Raw genomic sequence first — 17,002 nt, 5'->3', positions numbered from 1 at the left:
CAGGGAGAGACAGGGAGAGGGTTGATGCTACAGGGAGAGACAGGGAGAGGGTTGATGTTACAGGGAGAGACAGGGAGAGGGTTGATGTTACAGGGAGAGACAGGGAGAGGGTTGATGTTACAGGGAGAGGGTTGATGCTACAGGGAGAGATAGGGAGAGGATTGATGCTACAGGGAGAGATAGGGAGAGGGTTGATGCTATAGGGAGAGACAGGGAGATGGTTGATGCTACAGGGAGAGGGTTGATGCTACAGGGAGAGGGTTGATGCTACAGGGAGAGGGTTGATGTTACAGGGAGAGGGTTGATGTTACAGGGAGAGGATTGATGCTACAGGGAGAGACAGGGAGAGGGTTGATGCTACAGGGAGAGGATGGATGCTACAGGGAGAGACAGGGAGATGGTTGATGCTACAGGGAGAGGGTTGATGCTACAGGGAGATGGTTGATGCTACAGGGAGAGGGTTGATGCTACAGGGAGATGGTTGATGCTACAGGGAGATGGTTGATGCTACAGGGAGATGGTTGATGCTACAGGAGAGGGTTGATGCTACAGGGAGATGGTTGATGCTACAGGGAGAGGGTTGATGCTACAGGGAGATGGTTGATGCTACAGGGAGATGGTTGATGCTACAGGGAGATGGTTGATGCTACAGGGAGAGGGTTGATGCTACAGGGAGATGGTTGATGCTACAGGGAGAGGGTTGATGCTACAGGGAGAGGGTTGATGCTACAGGGAGATGGTTGATGCTATAGGGAGAGACAGGGAGAGGGTTGATGCTACAGGGAGAGGGTTGATGCTACAGGGAGAGGGTTGATGCTACAGGGAGAGGGTTGATGCTATAGGGAGAGACAGGGAGAGGGTTGATGCTACAGGGAGAGGGTTGATGCTACAGGGAGAGGGTTGATGCTACAGGGAGAAGGTTGATGCTATGGGGAGAGACAAAAAGAGAGGGTTGATGCTGCAAGGAGAGACAGGGAGAGGGTTGATGTTACAGGGAGAGGGTTGATGCAACAGGGAGAGAATTGATGCTACAGGGAGAGACGGGGAGAGAGTTGATATTACAGGGAGAGAGTTGATGCTACAGGGAGAGGGTTGATGTTACAGGGAGAGGGTTGATGCTACAGGGAGAGACATGGAGAGGGTTGATGCTACAGGGAGAGACAGGGAGAGGGTTGATGCTACAGGGAGAGACAGGGAGAGGGTTGGTGCTACAGGGAGAGGGTTGATGCTACAGGAGAGGGTTGATGCTACAGGGAGAGACATGGAGAGGGTTGGTGCTACAGGAGAGACGGGGAGAGAGTTGATGCTACAGGGAGAGACGGGGAGAGAGTTGATATTACAGGGAGGGGGTTGGTGCTACAGGGAGAGGGTTGATGCTACAGGGAGAGGGTTGATGCTACAGGGAGAGATAGGGAGAGGGTTGATGCTACAGGGAGAGACAGGGAGAGGGGTGATGCTACAGGGAGAGACAGGGAGAGGGTTGATGCTACAGGGAGAGACGGGGAGAGAGTTGATGCTACAGGGAGAGACGGGGAGAGAGTTGATATTACAGGGAGGGGGTTGGTGCTACAGGGAGAGGGTTGATGCTACAGGGAGAGACAGGGAGAGAGTTGATGCTACAGGGAGAGGGTTGATGCCACAGGGAGAGATAGGGAGAGGGTTGATGCTACAGGGAGAGACAGGGAGAGGGTTGATGCTATAGGGAGAGACAGGGAGAGGGTTGATGCTACAGGGAGAGACAGGGAGAGGGTTGATGCTACAGGGAGAGACAGGGAGAGGGTTGATATTACAGGGAGAGACAGGGAGAGGGTTGATGTTACAGGGAGAGACAGGGAGAGGGTTGATGTTACAGGGAGAGGGTTGATGCTACAGGGAGAGATAGGGAGAGGGTTGATGCTATAGGGAGAGACAGGGAGAGGGTTGATGCTATAGGGAGAGACAGGGAGAGGGTTGATGCTACAGGGAGAGACAGGGAGAGGGTTGATGCTACAGGGAGAGACAGGGAGAGGGTTGATGCTATAGGGAGAGACAGGGAGAGGGTTGATGCTACAGGGAGAGACAGGGAGAGGGTTGATGCTACAGGGAGAGACATGGAGAGGGTTGATGCTACAGGGAGAGACGGGGAGAGAGTTGATATTACAGGGAGGGGGTTGGTGCTACAGGGAGAGGGTTGATGCTACAGGGAGAGACAGGGAGAGAGTTGATGCTACAGGGAGAGGGTTGATGCTACAGGGAGAGGGTTGATGCTACAGGGAGAGAGTTGATGTTACAGGGAGAGGATTGATGCTACAGGGAGAGACAGGGAGAGGGTTGATGCTACAGGGAGAGGATGGATGCTACAGGGAGAGACAGGGAGATGGTTGATGCTACAGGGAGAGGGTTGATGCTACAGGGAGATGGTTGATGCTACAGGGAGAGGGTTGATGCTACAGGGAGATGGTTGATGCTACAGGGAGATGGTTGATGCTACAGGGAGATGGTTGATGCTACAGGGAGAGGGTTGATGCTACAGGGAGATGGTTGATGCTACAGGGAGAGGGTTGATGCTACAGGGAGATGGTTGATGCTACAGGGAGATGGTTGATGCTACAGGGAGATGGTTGATGCTACAGGGAGAGGGTTGATGCTACAGGGAGATGGTTGATGCTACAGGGAGAGGGTTGATGCTACAGGGAGAGACAGGGAGAGGGTTGATGTTACAGGGAGAGGGTTGATGCTACAGGGAGAGGGTTGATGTTACAGGGAGAGTGTTGATGCTACAGGGAGAGACATGGAGAGGGTTGATGCTACAGGGAGAGACAGGGAGAGGGTTGGTGCTACAGGGAGAGGGTTGATGCTACAGGGAGAGGGTTGATGCTACAGGGAGAGGGTTGATGCTACAGGGAGAGACATGGAGAGGGTTGGTGCTACAGGGAGAGACGGGGAGAGAGTTGATATTACAGGGAGGGGGTTGGTGCTACAGGGAGAGGGTTGATGTTACAGGGAGAGGGTTGATGCTACAGGGAGAGACAGGGAGAGGGGTGATGCTACAGGGAGAGACAGGGAGAGGGTTGATGCTACAGGGAGAGACATGGAGAGGGTTGATGCTACAGGGAGAGACGGGGAGAGAGTTGATATTACAGGGAGGGGGTTGGTGCTACAGGGAGAGGGTTGATGTTACAGGGAGAGGGTTGATGCAACAGGGAGAGAATTGATGCTACAGGGAGAGACGGGGAGAGAGTTGATATTACAGGGAGAGAGTTGATGCTACAGGGAGAGGGTTGATGTTACAGGGAGAGGGTTGATGCTACAGGGAGAGACATGGAGAGGGTTGATGCTACAGGGAGAGACAGGGAGAGGGTTGATGCTACAGGGAGAGACAGGGAGAGGGTTGGTGCTACAGGGAGAGGGTTGATGCTACAGGGAGAGGGTTGATGCTACAGGGAGAGACATGGAGAGGGTTGGTGCTACAGGGAGAGACGGGGAGAGAGTTGATGCTACAGGGAGAGACGGGGAGAGAGTTGATATTACAGGGAGGGGGTTGGTGCTACAGGGAGAGGGTTGATGCTACAGGGAGAGGGTTGATGCTACAGGGAGAGATAGGGAGAGGGTTGATGCTACAGGGAGAGACAGGGAGAGGGGTGATGCTACAGGGAGAGACAGGGAGAGGGTTGATGCTACAGGGAGAGACGGGGAGAGAGTTGATGCTACAGGGAGAGACGGGGAGAGAGTTGATATTACAGGGAGGGTTGGTGCTACAGGGAGAGGGTTGATGCTACAGGGAGAGACAGGGAGAGAGTTGATGCTACAGGGAGAGGGTTGATGCCACAGGGAGAGATAGGGAGAGGGTTGATGCTACAGGGAGAGACAGGGAGAGGGTTGATGCTATAGGGAGAGACAGGGAGAGGGTTGATGCTACAGGGAGAGACAGGGAGAGGGTTGATGCTACAGGGAGAGACAGGGAGAGGGTTGATAATACAGGGAGAGACAGGGAGAGGGTTGATGCTATAGGGAGAGACAGGGAGAGGGTTGATGCTACAGGGAGAGACAGGGAGAGGGTTGATGCTACAGGGAGAGACAGGGAGAGGGTTGATGTTACAGGGAGAGACAGGGAGAGGGTTGATGTTACAGGGAGAGACAGGGAGAGGGTTGATGTTACAGGGAGAGGGTTGATGCTACAGGGAGAGATAGGGAGAGGGTTGATGCTATAGGGAGAGACAGGGAGAGGGTTGAATCTACAGGGAGAGGGTTGATGCTACAGGGAGAGGGTTGATGCTACAGGGAGAGAGTTGATGTTACAGGGAGAGGATTGATGCTACAGGGAGAGACAGGGAGAGGGTTGATGCTACAGGGAGAGGATGGATGCTACAGGGAGAGACAGGGAGATGGTTGATGCTACAGGGAGAGGGTTGATGCTACAGGGAGATGGTTGATGCTACAGGGAGAGGGTTGATGCTACAGGGAGATGGTTGATGCTACAGGGAGATGGTTGATGCTACAGGGAGATGGTTGATGCTACAGGGAGAGGGTTGATGCTACAGGGAGATGGTTGATGCTACAGGGAGAGGGTTGATGCTACAGGGAGATGGTTGATGCTACAGGGAGATGGTTGATGCTACAGGGAGATGGTTGATGCTACAGGGAGAGGGTTGATGCTACAGGGAGATGGTTGATGCTACAGGGAGAGGGTTGATGCTACAGGGAGAGACAGGGAGAGGGTTGATGTTACAGGGAGAGGGTTGATGCTACAGGGAGAGGGTTGATGTTACAGGGAGAGTGTTGATGCTACAGGGAGAGACATGGAGAGGGTTGATGCTACAGGGAGAGACAGGGAGAGGGTTGGTGCTACAGGGAGAGATTTGATGCTACAGGGAGAGGGTTGATGCTACAGGGAGATGGTTGATGCTACAGGGAGAGACATGGAGAGGGTTGGTGCTACAGGGAGAGACGGGGAGAGAGTTGATATTACAGGGAGGGGGTTGGTGCTACAGGGAGAGGGTTGATGTTACAGGGAGAGGGTTGATGCTACAGGGAGAGACAGGGAGAGGGGTGATGCTACAGGGAGAGACAGGGAGAGGGTTGATGCTACAGGGAGAGACATGGAGAGGGTTGATGCTACAGGGAGAGACGGGGAGAGAGTTGATATTACAGGGAGGGGGTTGGTGCTACAGGGAGAGGGTTGATGCTACAGGGAGAGGGTTGATGCCACAGGGAGAGATAGGGAGAGGGTTGATGCTACAGGGAGAGACAGGGAGAGGGTTGATGCTATAGGGAGAGACAGGGAGAGGGTTGATGCTACAGGGAGAGACAGGGAGAGGAGTGATGCTACAGGGAGAGACAGGGAGAGGGTTGATGTTACAGGGAGAGACAGGGAGAGGGTTGATGTTACAGGGAGAGACAGGGAGAGGGTTGATGTTACAGGGAGAGGGTTGATGCTACAGGGAGAGATAGGGAGAGGGTTGATGCTACAGGGAGAGGGTTGATGCTACAGGGAGAGATAGGTAGAGGGTTGATGCTATAGGGAGAGACAGGGAGAGGGTTGATGCTACAGGGAGAGGGTTGATGCTACAGGGAGAGGGTTGATGCTACAGGGAGAGGGTTGATGTTACAGGGAGAGACAGGGAGATGGTTGATGCTACAGGGAGAGACAGGGAGAGGGTTGATGCTACAGGGAGAGGGTTGATGCTACAGGGAGAGACAGGGAGATGGTTGATGCTACAGGGAGAGGGTTGATGCTACAGGGAGATGGTTGATGCTACAGGGAGAGGGTTGATGCTACAGGGAGATGGTTGATGCTACAGGGAGATGGTTGATGCTACAGGGAGATGGTTGATGCTACAGGGAGAGGGTTGATGCTACAGGGAGATGGTTGATGCTACAGGGAGAGGGTTGATGCTACAGGGAGATGGTTGATGCTACAGGGAGATGGTTGATGCTACAGGGAGATGGTTGATGCTACAGGGAGAGGGTTGATGCTACAGGGAGATGGTTGATGCTACAGGGAGAGGGTTGATGCTACAGGGAGATGGTTGATGCTACAGGGAGATGGTTGATGCTACAGGGAGATGGTTGATGCTACAGGGAGAGGGTTGATGCTACAGGGAGATGGTTGATGCTACAGGGAGAGGGTTGATGCTACGGGGAGATGGTTGATGCTACAGGGAGATGGTTGATGCTACAGGGAGAGACAGGGAGAGGGTTGATGCTACAGGGAGATGGTTGATGCTACAGGGAGAGACAGGGAGAGGGTTGATGCTACAGGGAGAGGGTTGATGCTACAGGGAGAGACAGGGAGAGGGTTGATGCTACAGGGAGAGACAGGGAGAGGGTTGATGTTACAGGGAGAGGGTTGGTGCTACAGGGAGAGACAGGGAGAGGGTTGATGCTACAGGGAGAGACAGGGAGAGGGTTGATGCTACAGGGAGAGACAGGGAGAGGGTTGATGTTACAGGGAGAGACAGGGAGAGGGTTGATGCTACAGGGAGAGACAGGGAGAGAGTTGATATTACAGGGAGAGGGTTGATGTTACAGGGAGAGGGTTGCTGCTACATGGAGAGGGTTGCTGCCTTCTCTTGGCAGGTTGTGGAACCTCTCATCAATATGTTACATTACAGTTAGATGTTACATCTCAAGGCTAACACGTCCCCATCTGTCTCTCTCTCTGTGTTACATTACAGTTAGATGTTACATCTCAAGGCTAACACGTCCCCATCTGTCTCTCTCTCTGTGTTACATTACAGTTAGATGTTACATCTCAAGGCTGACACGTCTTGTCTGTCTCTCTCTCTGTGTTACATTACAGTTAGATGTTACATCTCAAGGCTGACACGTCCCCATCTGTCTCTCTCTCTGTGTTACATTACAGTTAGATGTTACATCTCAAGGCTGACACGTCCCCATCTGTCTCTCTCTCTGTGTTACATTACAGTTAGATGTTACATCTCAAGGCTGACACGTCCCCGTCTCTCTCTCTCTATCTCTCTCTCTGTGTTACATTACAGTTAGATGTTACATCTCAAGGCTGACACGTCCCCGTCTGTCTCTCTCTCTCTCTCTCTCTCTCTCTCTCTCTCTCTCTCTCTCTCTCTCTCTCTCTCTCTCTCTCTCTCTCTCTCTCTCTCTCTCTCTCTCTCTCTCTCTCTCTCTCTCTCTCTCTCTCTCTCTCTCTCTCTCTCTCTCTGTGTTACATTACAGATAGATGTTACATCTCAAGGCTAACACGTCCCCGTCTCTCTCTCTCTCTCTCTCTCTCTCTGTGTTACATTACAGTTAGATGTTACATCTCAAGGCTAACATGACCCCGTCTGTCTCTTTATCTCAGAGGAGGAGGGGAAGAAGAAGATCATTCGTCTGCCAGTCCAGAGGAGCGTTGAGACGGGATTGGCCATCGAGTTCAAGAGCAGATTGACACGGCAGATCAACCGAGAGTCTTCCGACCCTGATGCCGAGGCCAAGCCGGGAAAGTAAGCATCCCTCTCTTTATCCTATCCTCCTTTTCCTCCATCTCCCATTCCTTCCCCCTCTAGGATACACTGTCAATACAGATCATCTGGATCCTTTATAGTGCACTGGAAATCTCCCACAAATCAAATCAAATCAAATCTTATTGGCCACATGCGTCAAATACAACAGGTGCAGACATTACAGTGAAATGCTTACTTAACCAACAGTGCTTTTTTTTTAAATAAAAAAGTAAAATATAACAACAACAAAAAAGTGTTGAGAAAAAAAGAGCAGAAGTAAAATAAAATAACAGTAGGGAGGCTATTTATATACAGGGGGGTACCGGTGCAGAGTCAATGTGCGGGGGCACCGGCTAGTTGAGGTAGTTGAAGTAATATGTACATGTGGGTGGAGTTAAAGTGACTATGCATAATAATTAACGGAGTAGCAGCAGCGTAAAAAGATGGGGTGGGGGGTGGGGGTGAGGGGGCAGTGCAAATAGTCCGGGTAGCCATGATTAGCTGTTCAGGAGTCTTATGGCTTGGGGGTAGAAGCTGTTGAGAAGTCTTTTGGCCCTAGACTTGGCACTCCGGTACCGCTTGCCGTAGCAGAGAGAACAGTCTATGACTAGGCTGGCTGGAGTCTTTGACGATTTTGAGGGCCTTCCTCTGACACCGCCTGGTATAAAGGTCCTGGATGGCAGGAAGCTTGGCCCCAGTGATGACTGGGCCGTACGTACTACCCTCTGTAGTGCCTTGCGGTCGGAGGCTGAGCAGTTGCCATACCAGGCGGTGATGCAACCAGTCAGGATGCTCTCGATGGTGCAGCTGTATAATTTTTTGAGGATCTGAGGACCCATGCCAAATATTTTCAGTCTCCTGAGGGGGAATAGGCTTTGTCGTGCCCTCTTCACGACTGTCTTGGTGTGTTTGGACCATGATAGTTCGTTGGTGATGTGGACACCAAGGAACTTGAAGCTCTCAACCTGTTCCACTACAGCCCCGTCGATGAGAATGGGGGCGTACTCAGTCCTCTTTTTTTTCCTGTTGTCCACAATCATCTCCTTTGTCTTGGTCACGTTGAGGGAGAGATTGTTATCCTGGCACCACACGGCCAGGTCTCTGACCTCCTCCCTATAGGCTGTCCCATCGTTGTCGGTGATCAGGCCTACCACTGTTGTGTCGTCAGCAAACTTTATGATGGTGTTGGAGTCGTGCCTGGCCATGCAGTCATAGGTGAACAGGGAGTACAGGAGGGGACTGAGCACGCACCCCTGAGGGTCCCCCGTGTTGAGGATCAGTGTGGCAGATGTGTTGTTACCTACCCTTACCACCTGGGGGTGGCCCGTCAGGAAGTCCAGGATCCAGTTGCAGAGGGAGGTGTTTAGTCCCCATAGTTTAGAACATTGTAGTTTGTGAATGAAGTACAAACTCAATGGATTACCCTGACCAAACATTGCTAAAATAATGTGCTATTTGAATGTGTTGTTATTATGAATGTATTACCTGAGCGGTATATGAACACATAGGATGATTTTCTAGCAGCAGTGTTGGGGGTAATGCATTACAAATTCACACATTAGAGTACTCAGATTACTTTTTGGTGGTAATGAGTGTGGTAGTTTTTCAATTTAAGTAATCAGTTACTTAGTTACTTTTACAATATTATTTCAGGAGAGTCCCCTGCTGATTATAGACCCATAAGTTTAATAAATTGTGACAATGAAATAATTACAAAGCTTATAAGCAATAGAATGGAAAAAGTCTTACCAGACCAGACTACATATCTATCAAACAGGGTTTATTAAAAATAGACACTTACAAACAAATACAACAACATGTTTCTGTAGCTCTGTAGCTCCGCTGGTAGAGCACGGCGCTTGTAATGCCAAGGTAGTGGGTTCGATCCCCGGGACCACCCATACGTAAAAATGTATGCACGCATGACTGTAAGTCGCTTTGGATAAAAGCGTCTGCTAAATGGCATATTATTTTTCTGTTTAATACAATACACAAAAAAAACAAGATATAGATTTATCAATAATGGCTGTTGATGCCGAAAAGGCTTTCAACCTTCTTGAATGGACTGTGGAAGCTTTCAACTTTCCAGCTGAAATAATACATTTAATAATATTTTATAAATGTCCTAAAGCAAAAATATACGCTAATAAAATATACGCTAATAAAATATACGCTAATAACACATTATAAAATATACGCTAATAACACATTATAAAATATACGCTAATAACACATTATCTGATGAAATTGCTTTAGAAAGGGGCACAAGAGAGGGACGTCCTCTCTCCCCCCTCCTGTTTGCACTGGCAATTAAATGCTTGCAGAAAGAACTAGACAGGACCCAAACGTAACAGGTCTCAGTACTGGTAAACATGAATATAAACTAAACCTATTTGCAGATGATCTCCTGATATACCTGACCAATACTGAAAACTCAATGCCCCCCTTTGTTAAAAAAAAAAATCAGAAAACTATACAAATCTCAGGTAAAACATTTACAATAAGAAAAAGAGTAAGTCATGATCTACAGCAATCCGTTAAGTGGACCATAACACGTATTATATACTTCCAATAAACTATAAATACACAACTTTATTCAATTACTCAAACAATATTACATTTACATTTTAGTCATTTAGCAGAAGCTCTTATCCAGAGCGACTTACAGTAGTGAGAAATATATAATATGAAAGCAAATTAATTAATTAAATGTAATCATCTTCTCATAAATCTACAGGTAGAATAAACCGCTTTAGAATGGCATGGCTCCCAAAGTTTTTGTTTTTATTTTCGGTAATACCAATTACCCCACCGAAGACATTCTTTTAAAAAAGTTTACTCGGTCATAACAGACTTTATTTGGGCAAATAAAATTCATAGAATAAAGAGGAAAGTTTTATATCTTCCTGAGTCTGAGGGGGGTTTTAACCTTCCAGACTTGGAATTGCATCAACTCGCTATTCAAGGCTTTTACGTGCGACATATTGTTAAACGCACTAAAGAGGAACAATGGGTACATAGTGAAGATGCGCATGCTCATCCCCAGAATCTTTTTACCTGTCTATTTTCAAAGGATAAAGCTAAGAACATTAACAACTTCATAGTTAAAAACACTATAAACTTATTCTACAACAACCAATATCACTCCCTAAAAACACAACCTTATGGAACAATCCTTGGATAGCTTTTCAGAATTCACTGATAAATTGGAAAAATAGATTTATTTACATGATAGAATGTAGATAGTTTCAAATACATACAACTTAAAAGTTACAAATCACTAAAATCAGAGCAACCTTGAAGGAATCTTATTTGAGTCAGAAAAGGATGTTCATATGATAGGGAAGATATACAAAACCTTGCAGAGAGCAGAGAGCAGAGAGCCGATCCAACTGACAATCACTTAGAAAAATATATTAACTATTGGAACCGAGACTTAAAGAGAACTGACGTTGGCACAAAATGGAGGGAATGATGGAGCATAACTAACTAAATTACAGATAACTAAAATGTACGCTTAATCCAGTATAAACTAATGTATAGAATTTATTATATAACAAAATTCATAAATTCTACAGCACAACGGCAGAGTCATGTCTTAAGTGTAAAACGAACAATGACTCAATAATCTATGCTTTCTGGGAATGCTACAAAGTCCAAAAGTTATGGATGGAGCTAGAAAGTTGGCTGTCAGAAGTATTACAATGTAAACTGACTTTTAATCCATCTGTCTGTATATTTCATATGGGGGTGTAGTGAGACACCCAATGGGCTGGACTATTCTCTTCTGATCACTCATCTTGATAAAACGTATACTAAAAACATGGAAATCAATCAATCCGCCATAATTAACACAATGGAAAAATCTAATGATTTATTATTGAAATATTGAAATAGCATGGACGACCGAGAAAAACAACTGGTACAATTTAAGGCCAAGTGGCAAACAATAATGCAGGCTCTAGGGATGGAGGTGAGAGCATGTAGGTCTGGTCAGGGATGGAGGTGAGAGCATGAGGGTCTGGGCAGGGATGGAGGTGAGAGGGTCTGATCAGGGATGGAGGTGAGAGCATGAGGGTCTGGTCAGGGATGGAGGTGAGAGCATGAGGGTCTGGTCAGGGATGGAGGTGAGAGCATGAAGGTCTGGGCAGGGATGGAGGTGAGAGCATGAGGGTCTGGTCAGGGATGGAGGTGAGAGCATGAAGGTCTGGTCAGGGATGGAGGTGAGAGCATGAGGGTCTGGGCAGGGATGGAGGTGAGAGCATGAGGGTCTGGTCAGGGATGGAGGTGAGAGCATGAGGGTCTGGTCAGGGATGGAGGTGAGAGCATGAGGGTCTGGGCATATTTTTATATTTATTTTTTATTTAACCTTTATTTAACCAGGTAAGCCAGTTGAGAACAAGTTCTCATTTACAACTGCGACCTGGCCAAGATAAAGCAAAGCAGTGCGATAAAAACAACAACACAGAGTTACATATGGGGTAAAACAAAACATAAAGTCAAAAATACAACAGAAAATATATATACAGTGTGTGCAAATGTAGCAAGTTATGGAGGTAAGGCAATAAATAGGCTATTGTGCAAAATAATTACAATTAGTATTAACACTGGAATGATAGATGTGCAAGAGATGATGTGCAAATAGAGATACTGGGGTACAAATGAGCAAAATAAATAACAATATAGGGATGAGGTACAGTGGGGAGAACAAGTATTTGATACACTGCCAATTTTGCAGGTTTTCCTACTTACAAAGCATGTAGAGGTCTGTAATTTTTATCATAGGTACACTTCAACTGTGAGAGACGGAATCTAAAACAAAAATCCAGAAAATCACATTGTATGATTTTTAAGTAATTAATTTGCATTTTATTGCATGACATAAGTATTTGATCACCTACCAACCAGTAAGAATTCCGGCCCTCACAGACCTGTTAGTTTTTCTTTAAGAAGCCCTCCTGTTCTCCACTCATTACCTGTATTAACTGCACCTGTTTGAACTCGTTACCTGTATAAAAGACACCTGTCCACACACTCAATCAAACAGACTCCAACCTCTCCACAATGGCCAAGACCAGAGAGCTGTGTAAGGACATCAGGGATAAAATTGTAGACCTGCACAAGGCTGGGATGGGCTACAGGACAATAGGCAAGCAGCTTGGTGAGAAGGCAACAACTGTTGGCGCAATTATTAGAAAATGGAAGAAGTTCAAGATGACGGTCAATCACCCTCGGTCTGGGGCTCCATGCAAGATCTCACCTCGTGGGGCATCAATGATCATGAGGAAGGTAAGGGATCAGCCCAAAACTACACGGCAGGACCTGGTCAATGACCTGAAGAGAACTGGGACCACAGTCTCAAAGAAAACCATTAGTAACACACTACGCCGTCATGGATTAAAATCCTGCAGCGCACGCAAGGTCCCCCTGCTCAAGCCAGCGCATGTCCAGGCCTGTCTGAAGTTTGCCAATGACCATCTGGATGATCCAGAGGAGGAATGGGAGAAGGTCATGTGGTCTGATGAGACAAAAATAGAGCTTTTTGGTCTAAACTCCACTCGCCGTGTTTGGAGGAAGAAGAAGGATGAGTACAACCCCAAGAACACCATCCCAACCGTGAAGCATGGAGGTGGAAACAGCATTCTTTGGGGATGCTTTTCTGCAAAGGGGACAGGATGACTGCACCGTATTGAGGGGGAGGATGGATGGGGCCATGTATCGCGAGATATTGGCCAACAACCTCCTTCCCTCAGTAAGAGCATTGAAGATGGGTCGTGGCTGGGTCTTCCAGCATGACAACGACCTGAAACACACAGCCAGGGCAACTAAGGAGTGGCTCCGTAAGAAGCATCTCAAGGTCCTGGAGTGGCCTAGCCAGTCTCCAGACCTGAACCCAATAGAAAATCTTTGGAGGGAGCTGAAAGTCCGTATTGCCCAGCGACAGCCCCGAAACCTGAAGGATCTGGAGAAGGTCTGTATGGAGGAGTGGGCCAAAATCCCTGCTGCAGTGTGTACAAACCTGGTCAAGACCTACAGGAAACGTATGATCTCAGTAATTGCAAACAAAGGTTTCTGTACCAAATATTAAGTTCTGCTTTTCTGATGTATCAAATACTTATGTCATGCAATAAAATGCAAATTAATTACTTAAAAATCATACAATGTGATTTTTTGTTTTTTTGTTATAGATTCCGTCTCTCACAGTCGAAGTGTACCTATGATAAAAATTACAGACCTCTACATGCTTTGTAAGTAGGAAAACCTGCAAAATCGGCAGTGCATCAAATACTTGTTCTCCCCACTGTAGTTGGGCGGGCTAATTTCAGATGGGCTGTGTACAGGTGCAGTGATCGGTAAGGTGCTCTGACAACTGATGCTTAAAGTTAGTGAGGGAGATAAGTGTCTCCAGCTTCAGAGATTTTTGCAATTTGTTCCAGTCATTGGGAGCAGAGTACTGGAAGGAATGGCGGCCAAAGGAGGTGTTGGCTTTGGGGATGACCAGTGAGATATACCTGCTGGAGTGCATACTACGGGTGGGTGTTGCTATGGTGACCAATGAGCTAAGATAAGGCGGGGATTTGCCTAGCAGTGATTTATAGATGGCCTGGAGCCAGTGAGTTTGGCGACGAATATGTAGTGAGGACCAGCCAACAAGAGCGTACAGGTCACAGTGGTGGGTAGTATATGGGGCTTTGGAGACAAAACGGATGGCACTGTGATAGACTATATCCAATTTGCTGAGTAGAGTGTTGGAGGCTATTTTGTAAATGACATCGCCGAAGTCAAGGATCGGTAGGATAGTCAATTTTACAAGGGCATGTTTGGCAGCATGAGTGAAGGAGGCTTTGTTGCGAAATAGAAAACCGATTCTAGATTTAACTTTGGATTGGAGATTCTTAATGTGAGTCTGGAAGGAGAGTTTACAGTCTAACCAGACACCAAGGTATTTGTAGTTGTCCACATACTCTAGGTCAGACCCGTCGAGAGTAGTGATTCTAGTCGGGTGGGCGGGTGCCAGCAGCGTTCGATTGAAGAGCATGCATTTAGTTTTACTAGTGTTTAAGAGCAGTTGGAGGCTACTGAAGGAGTGTTGTATGGCATTGAAGCTCGTTTGGAGGTTTGTTAACACAGTGTCCAATGAAGGGCCAGATGTATACAAAATGGTGTCGTCTGCGTAGAGGTGGATCTGAGAGTCACCAGCAGCAAGAGCGACATCATTGATATACACGGAGAAAAGAGTCGGCCCAAGAATTGAACCCTGTGGCACCCCCATAGAGACTGCCATAGGTCCAGACAACAGGCCCTCCGATTTGACACATTGAACTCTATCTGAGAAGTAGTTGGTGAACCAGGCGAGGCAGTCATTTGAGAAACCAAGGCTATTTAGTCTGCCAATAAGAATGCGGTGGTTGACAGAGTCGAAAGCCTTGGCCAGGTCGATGAAGACGGCTGCACAGTACTGTCTATTATCGATCGCGGTTATAATATCGTTTAGGACCTTGAGCGTGGCTGAAGTGCACCCATGACCAGCTCGGAAAACGGATTGCATAGCGGAGAAGGTACGGTGGGATTCAAAATGGTCGGTGATCTGTTTGTTAACTTGGCTTTCAAAAACGTTCGAAAGGCAGGGCAGGATGGATATAGGTCTGTAGCAGTTTGGATCTAGAGTGTCACCCCCTTTGAAGAGGGGGATGACCACGGCAGCTTTCCAATCTCTGGGGATCTCAGACGTTATGAAAGAGAGGTTGAACAGGCTAGTAATAGGGGTTGCGACAATTTCGGCGGCTAGTTTTAGAAAGAAAGGGTCCTGATTGTCTAGCCCAGATGATTTGTAGGGGTCCAGATTTTGCAGCTCTTTCAGAACATCAGCTGTCTGGATTTGTGTGAAGGAGAAGCGGGGGGGCATGGGCAAGTTGCAGCGGAGGGTGCAGAGCTGGTGGCCGGGGTAGTGGTAGCCAGGTGAAAGCATGGCCAGCCGTAGCAAAATGCTTGTTGAAATTCTCGATTATTGTAGATTTATCGGTGGTGATAGTGTTTCCTAGCCTCAGTGCAGTGGGCAGCTGGGAGGAAGTGCTCTTATTCTCCATGGACTTTACAGTGTCCCAAAACTTTTTGGAGTTAGTGCTACAGGATGCAAATTTCTGTTTGAAAAAGTTAGCCTTTGCTTTCCTAGCTGCTTGTGTATATTGGTTCCTAACTTCCCTGAAAAGTTGCATATCGCGGGGGCTATTTGATGCTAATGCAGTACGCCACAGGATGTTTTTATGCTGGTCAAGGGCAGTCAAGTCTGAGGAGAACCAGGGGCTATATCTGTTCTTAGTTCTGTATTTTTTGAATGGGGCATGTTTATTTAAGATTGAGAGGAAATTACTTCTAAAGAACAACCAGGCATCCTCTACTGACGGAATGAGATCTATATCCATCCAGGATACCTGGGCCAGGTCAATTAGGAAGACCTGCTCGCTGAAGTGTTTTAGGGAGCGTTTGACAGTGATGAGGGGTGGTCGTTTGACCGCGGACCCGTTACGGACGCAGGCAATAAGGCAGTGATCGCTGAGATCCTGGTTGAAGACAGCGGAGGTGTATTTAGAGGGTAAGTTAGTCAGGATGATATCTATGAGGGTACCCATGTTTACGGATTTAGGGTTGTACCTGGTAGGTTCGTTGATAATTTGTGTGAGATTGAGGGCATCTAGTTTAGATTGTAGGATGGCCGGGGTGTTAAGCATATCCCAATGTAGGTCACCAAGCAGTACGAACTCTGAGGATAAATGGGGGGCAATCAATTCACATATGGTGTCCAGGGCACAGCTGGGGGCTGAAGGGGGTCTGTAGCAAACGGCAACAGTGAGAGATTTATTTCTGGAAAGGTGGATTTTTAGAAGTAGAAGCTCAAACTGTTTGGGCACAGACCTGGATAGTATGATAGAGCTCTGCAGGCTATCTCTACAGTAGATTGCAACTCCACCCCCTTTGGCAGTTCTATCTAGACGGAAAATGTTATAGTTGGGGATGGAAATTTCAGAATTTTTGGTGGCCTTCCTAAGCCAGGATTCAGACACTGCTAGAACATCAGGGTTGGCGGAGTGTGCTAACGCAGTGAATAACTCAAACTTAGGAAGGAGGCTTCTGATATTTACGTGCAGAAAACCAAGGCTTTTACGGTTACAGAAGTCAACAAATGATAGCTCCTGGGGAGTAGGAGTGATACTGGGGGCTGCAGGGCCTGGGTTGACCTCTACATCACCAGAGGAACAGAGGAGGACTAGAATAAGGATACGACTAAAGGCTTTAAGAACTGGTCTTCTAGTGCGTTGGGTACATAGAATAAAGGGGGCAGGCGTTGTAGAAAAGATTCAGGGCATTATGTACAGAAAAGGATATGGAAGGATATGAGTACAGTGGAGGTAAACCTAAGCGTTGGGTAACAATGAAAGAGATAGCATCACTGGAGGCACCAATTGAGCCGGTCTCGGCGTGTATGGGGGGTGGAACAAAGGAACTATTTGAGGCAGTTTGAGAGGGACTTGGGGTTCTACAGTGAAATTGTATAATAAGAA

General features: G+C 47.5%; 1 protein-coding gene across 1 annotated transcript in view; it reads left to right on the top strand.

Moving 5' to 3' along the window:
* The window catches only part of LOC121558572 (regulating synaptic membrane exocytosis protein 2-like), a 145,874-nt gene that overhangs the window by 98,516 nt on the left and 30,356 nt on the right, over nucleotides 1-17,002 (top strand). The window contains exon 13 of the mRNA XM_045217410.1: nucleotides 7,301-7,442. Within this exon, the coding sequence (XP_045073345.1) occupies nucleotides 7,301-7,442 (142 nt within the window). The remainder of the gene's footprint in view (nucleotides 1-7,300; nucleotides 7,443-17,002) is intronic.

Source organism: Coregonus clupeaformis, unplaced genomic scaffold, assembly GCF_020615455.1.
Source record: "Coregonus clupeaformis isolate EN_2021a unplaced genomic scaffold, ASM2061545v1 scaf1052, whole genome shotgun sequence".
In the NCBI taxonomy this organism is placed as follows: domain Eukaryota; kingdom Metazoa; phylum Chordata; class Actinopteri; order Salmoniformes; family Salmonidae; genus Coregonus; species Coregonus clupeaformis.
This window is presented reverse-complemented; position numbering and strand designations above follow the sequence as displayed.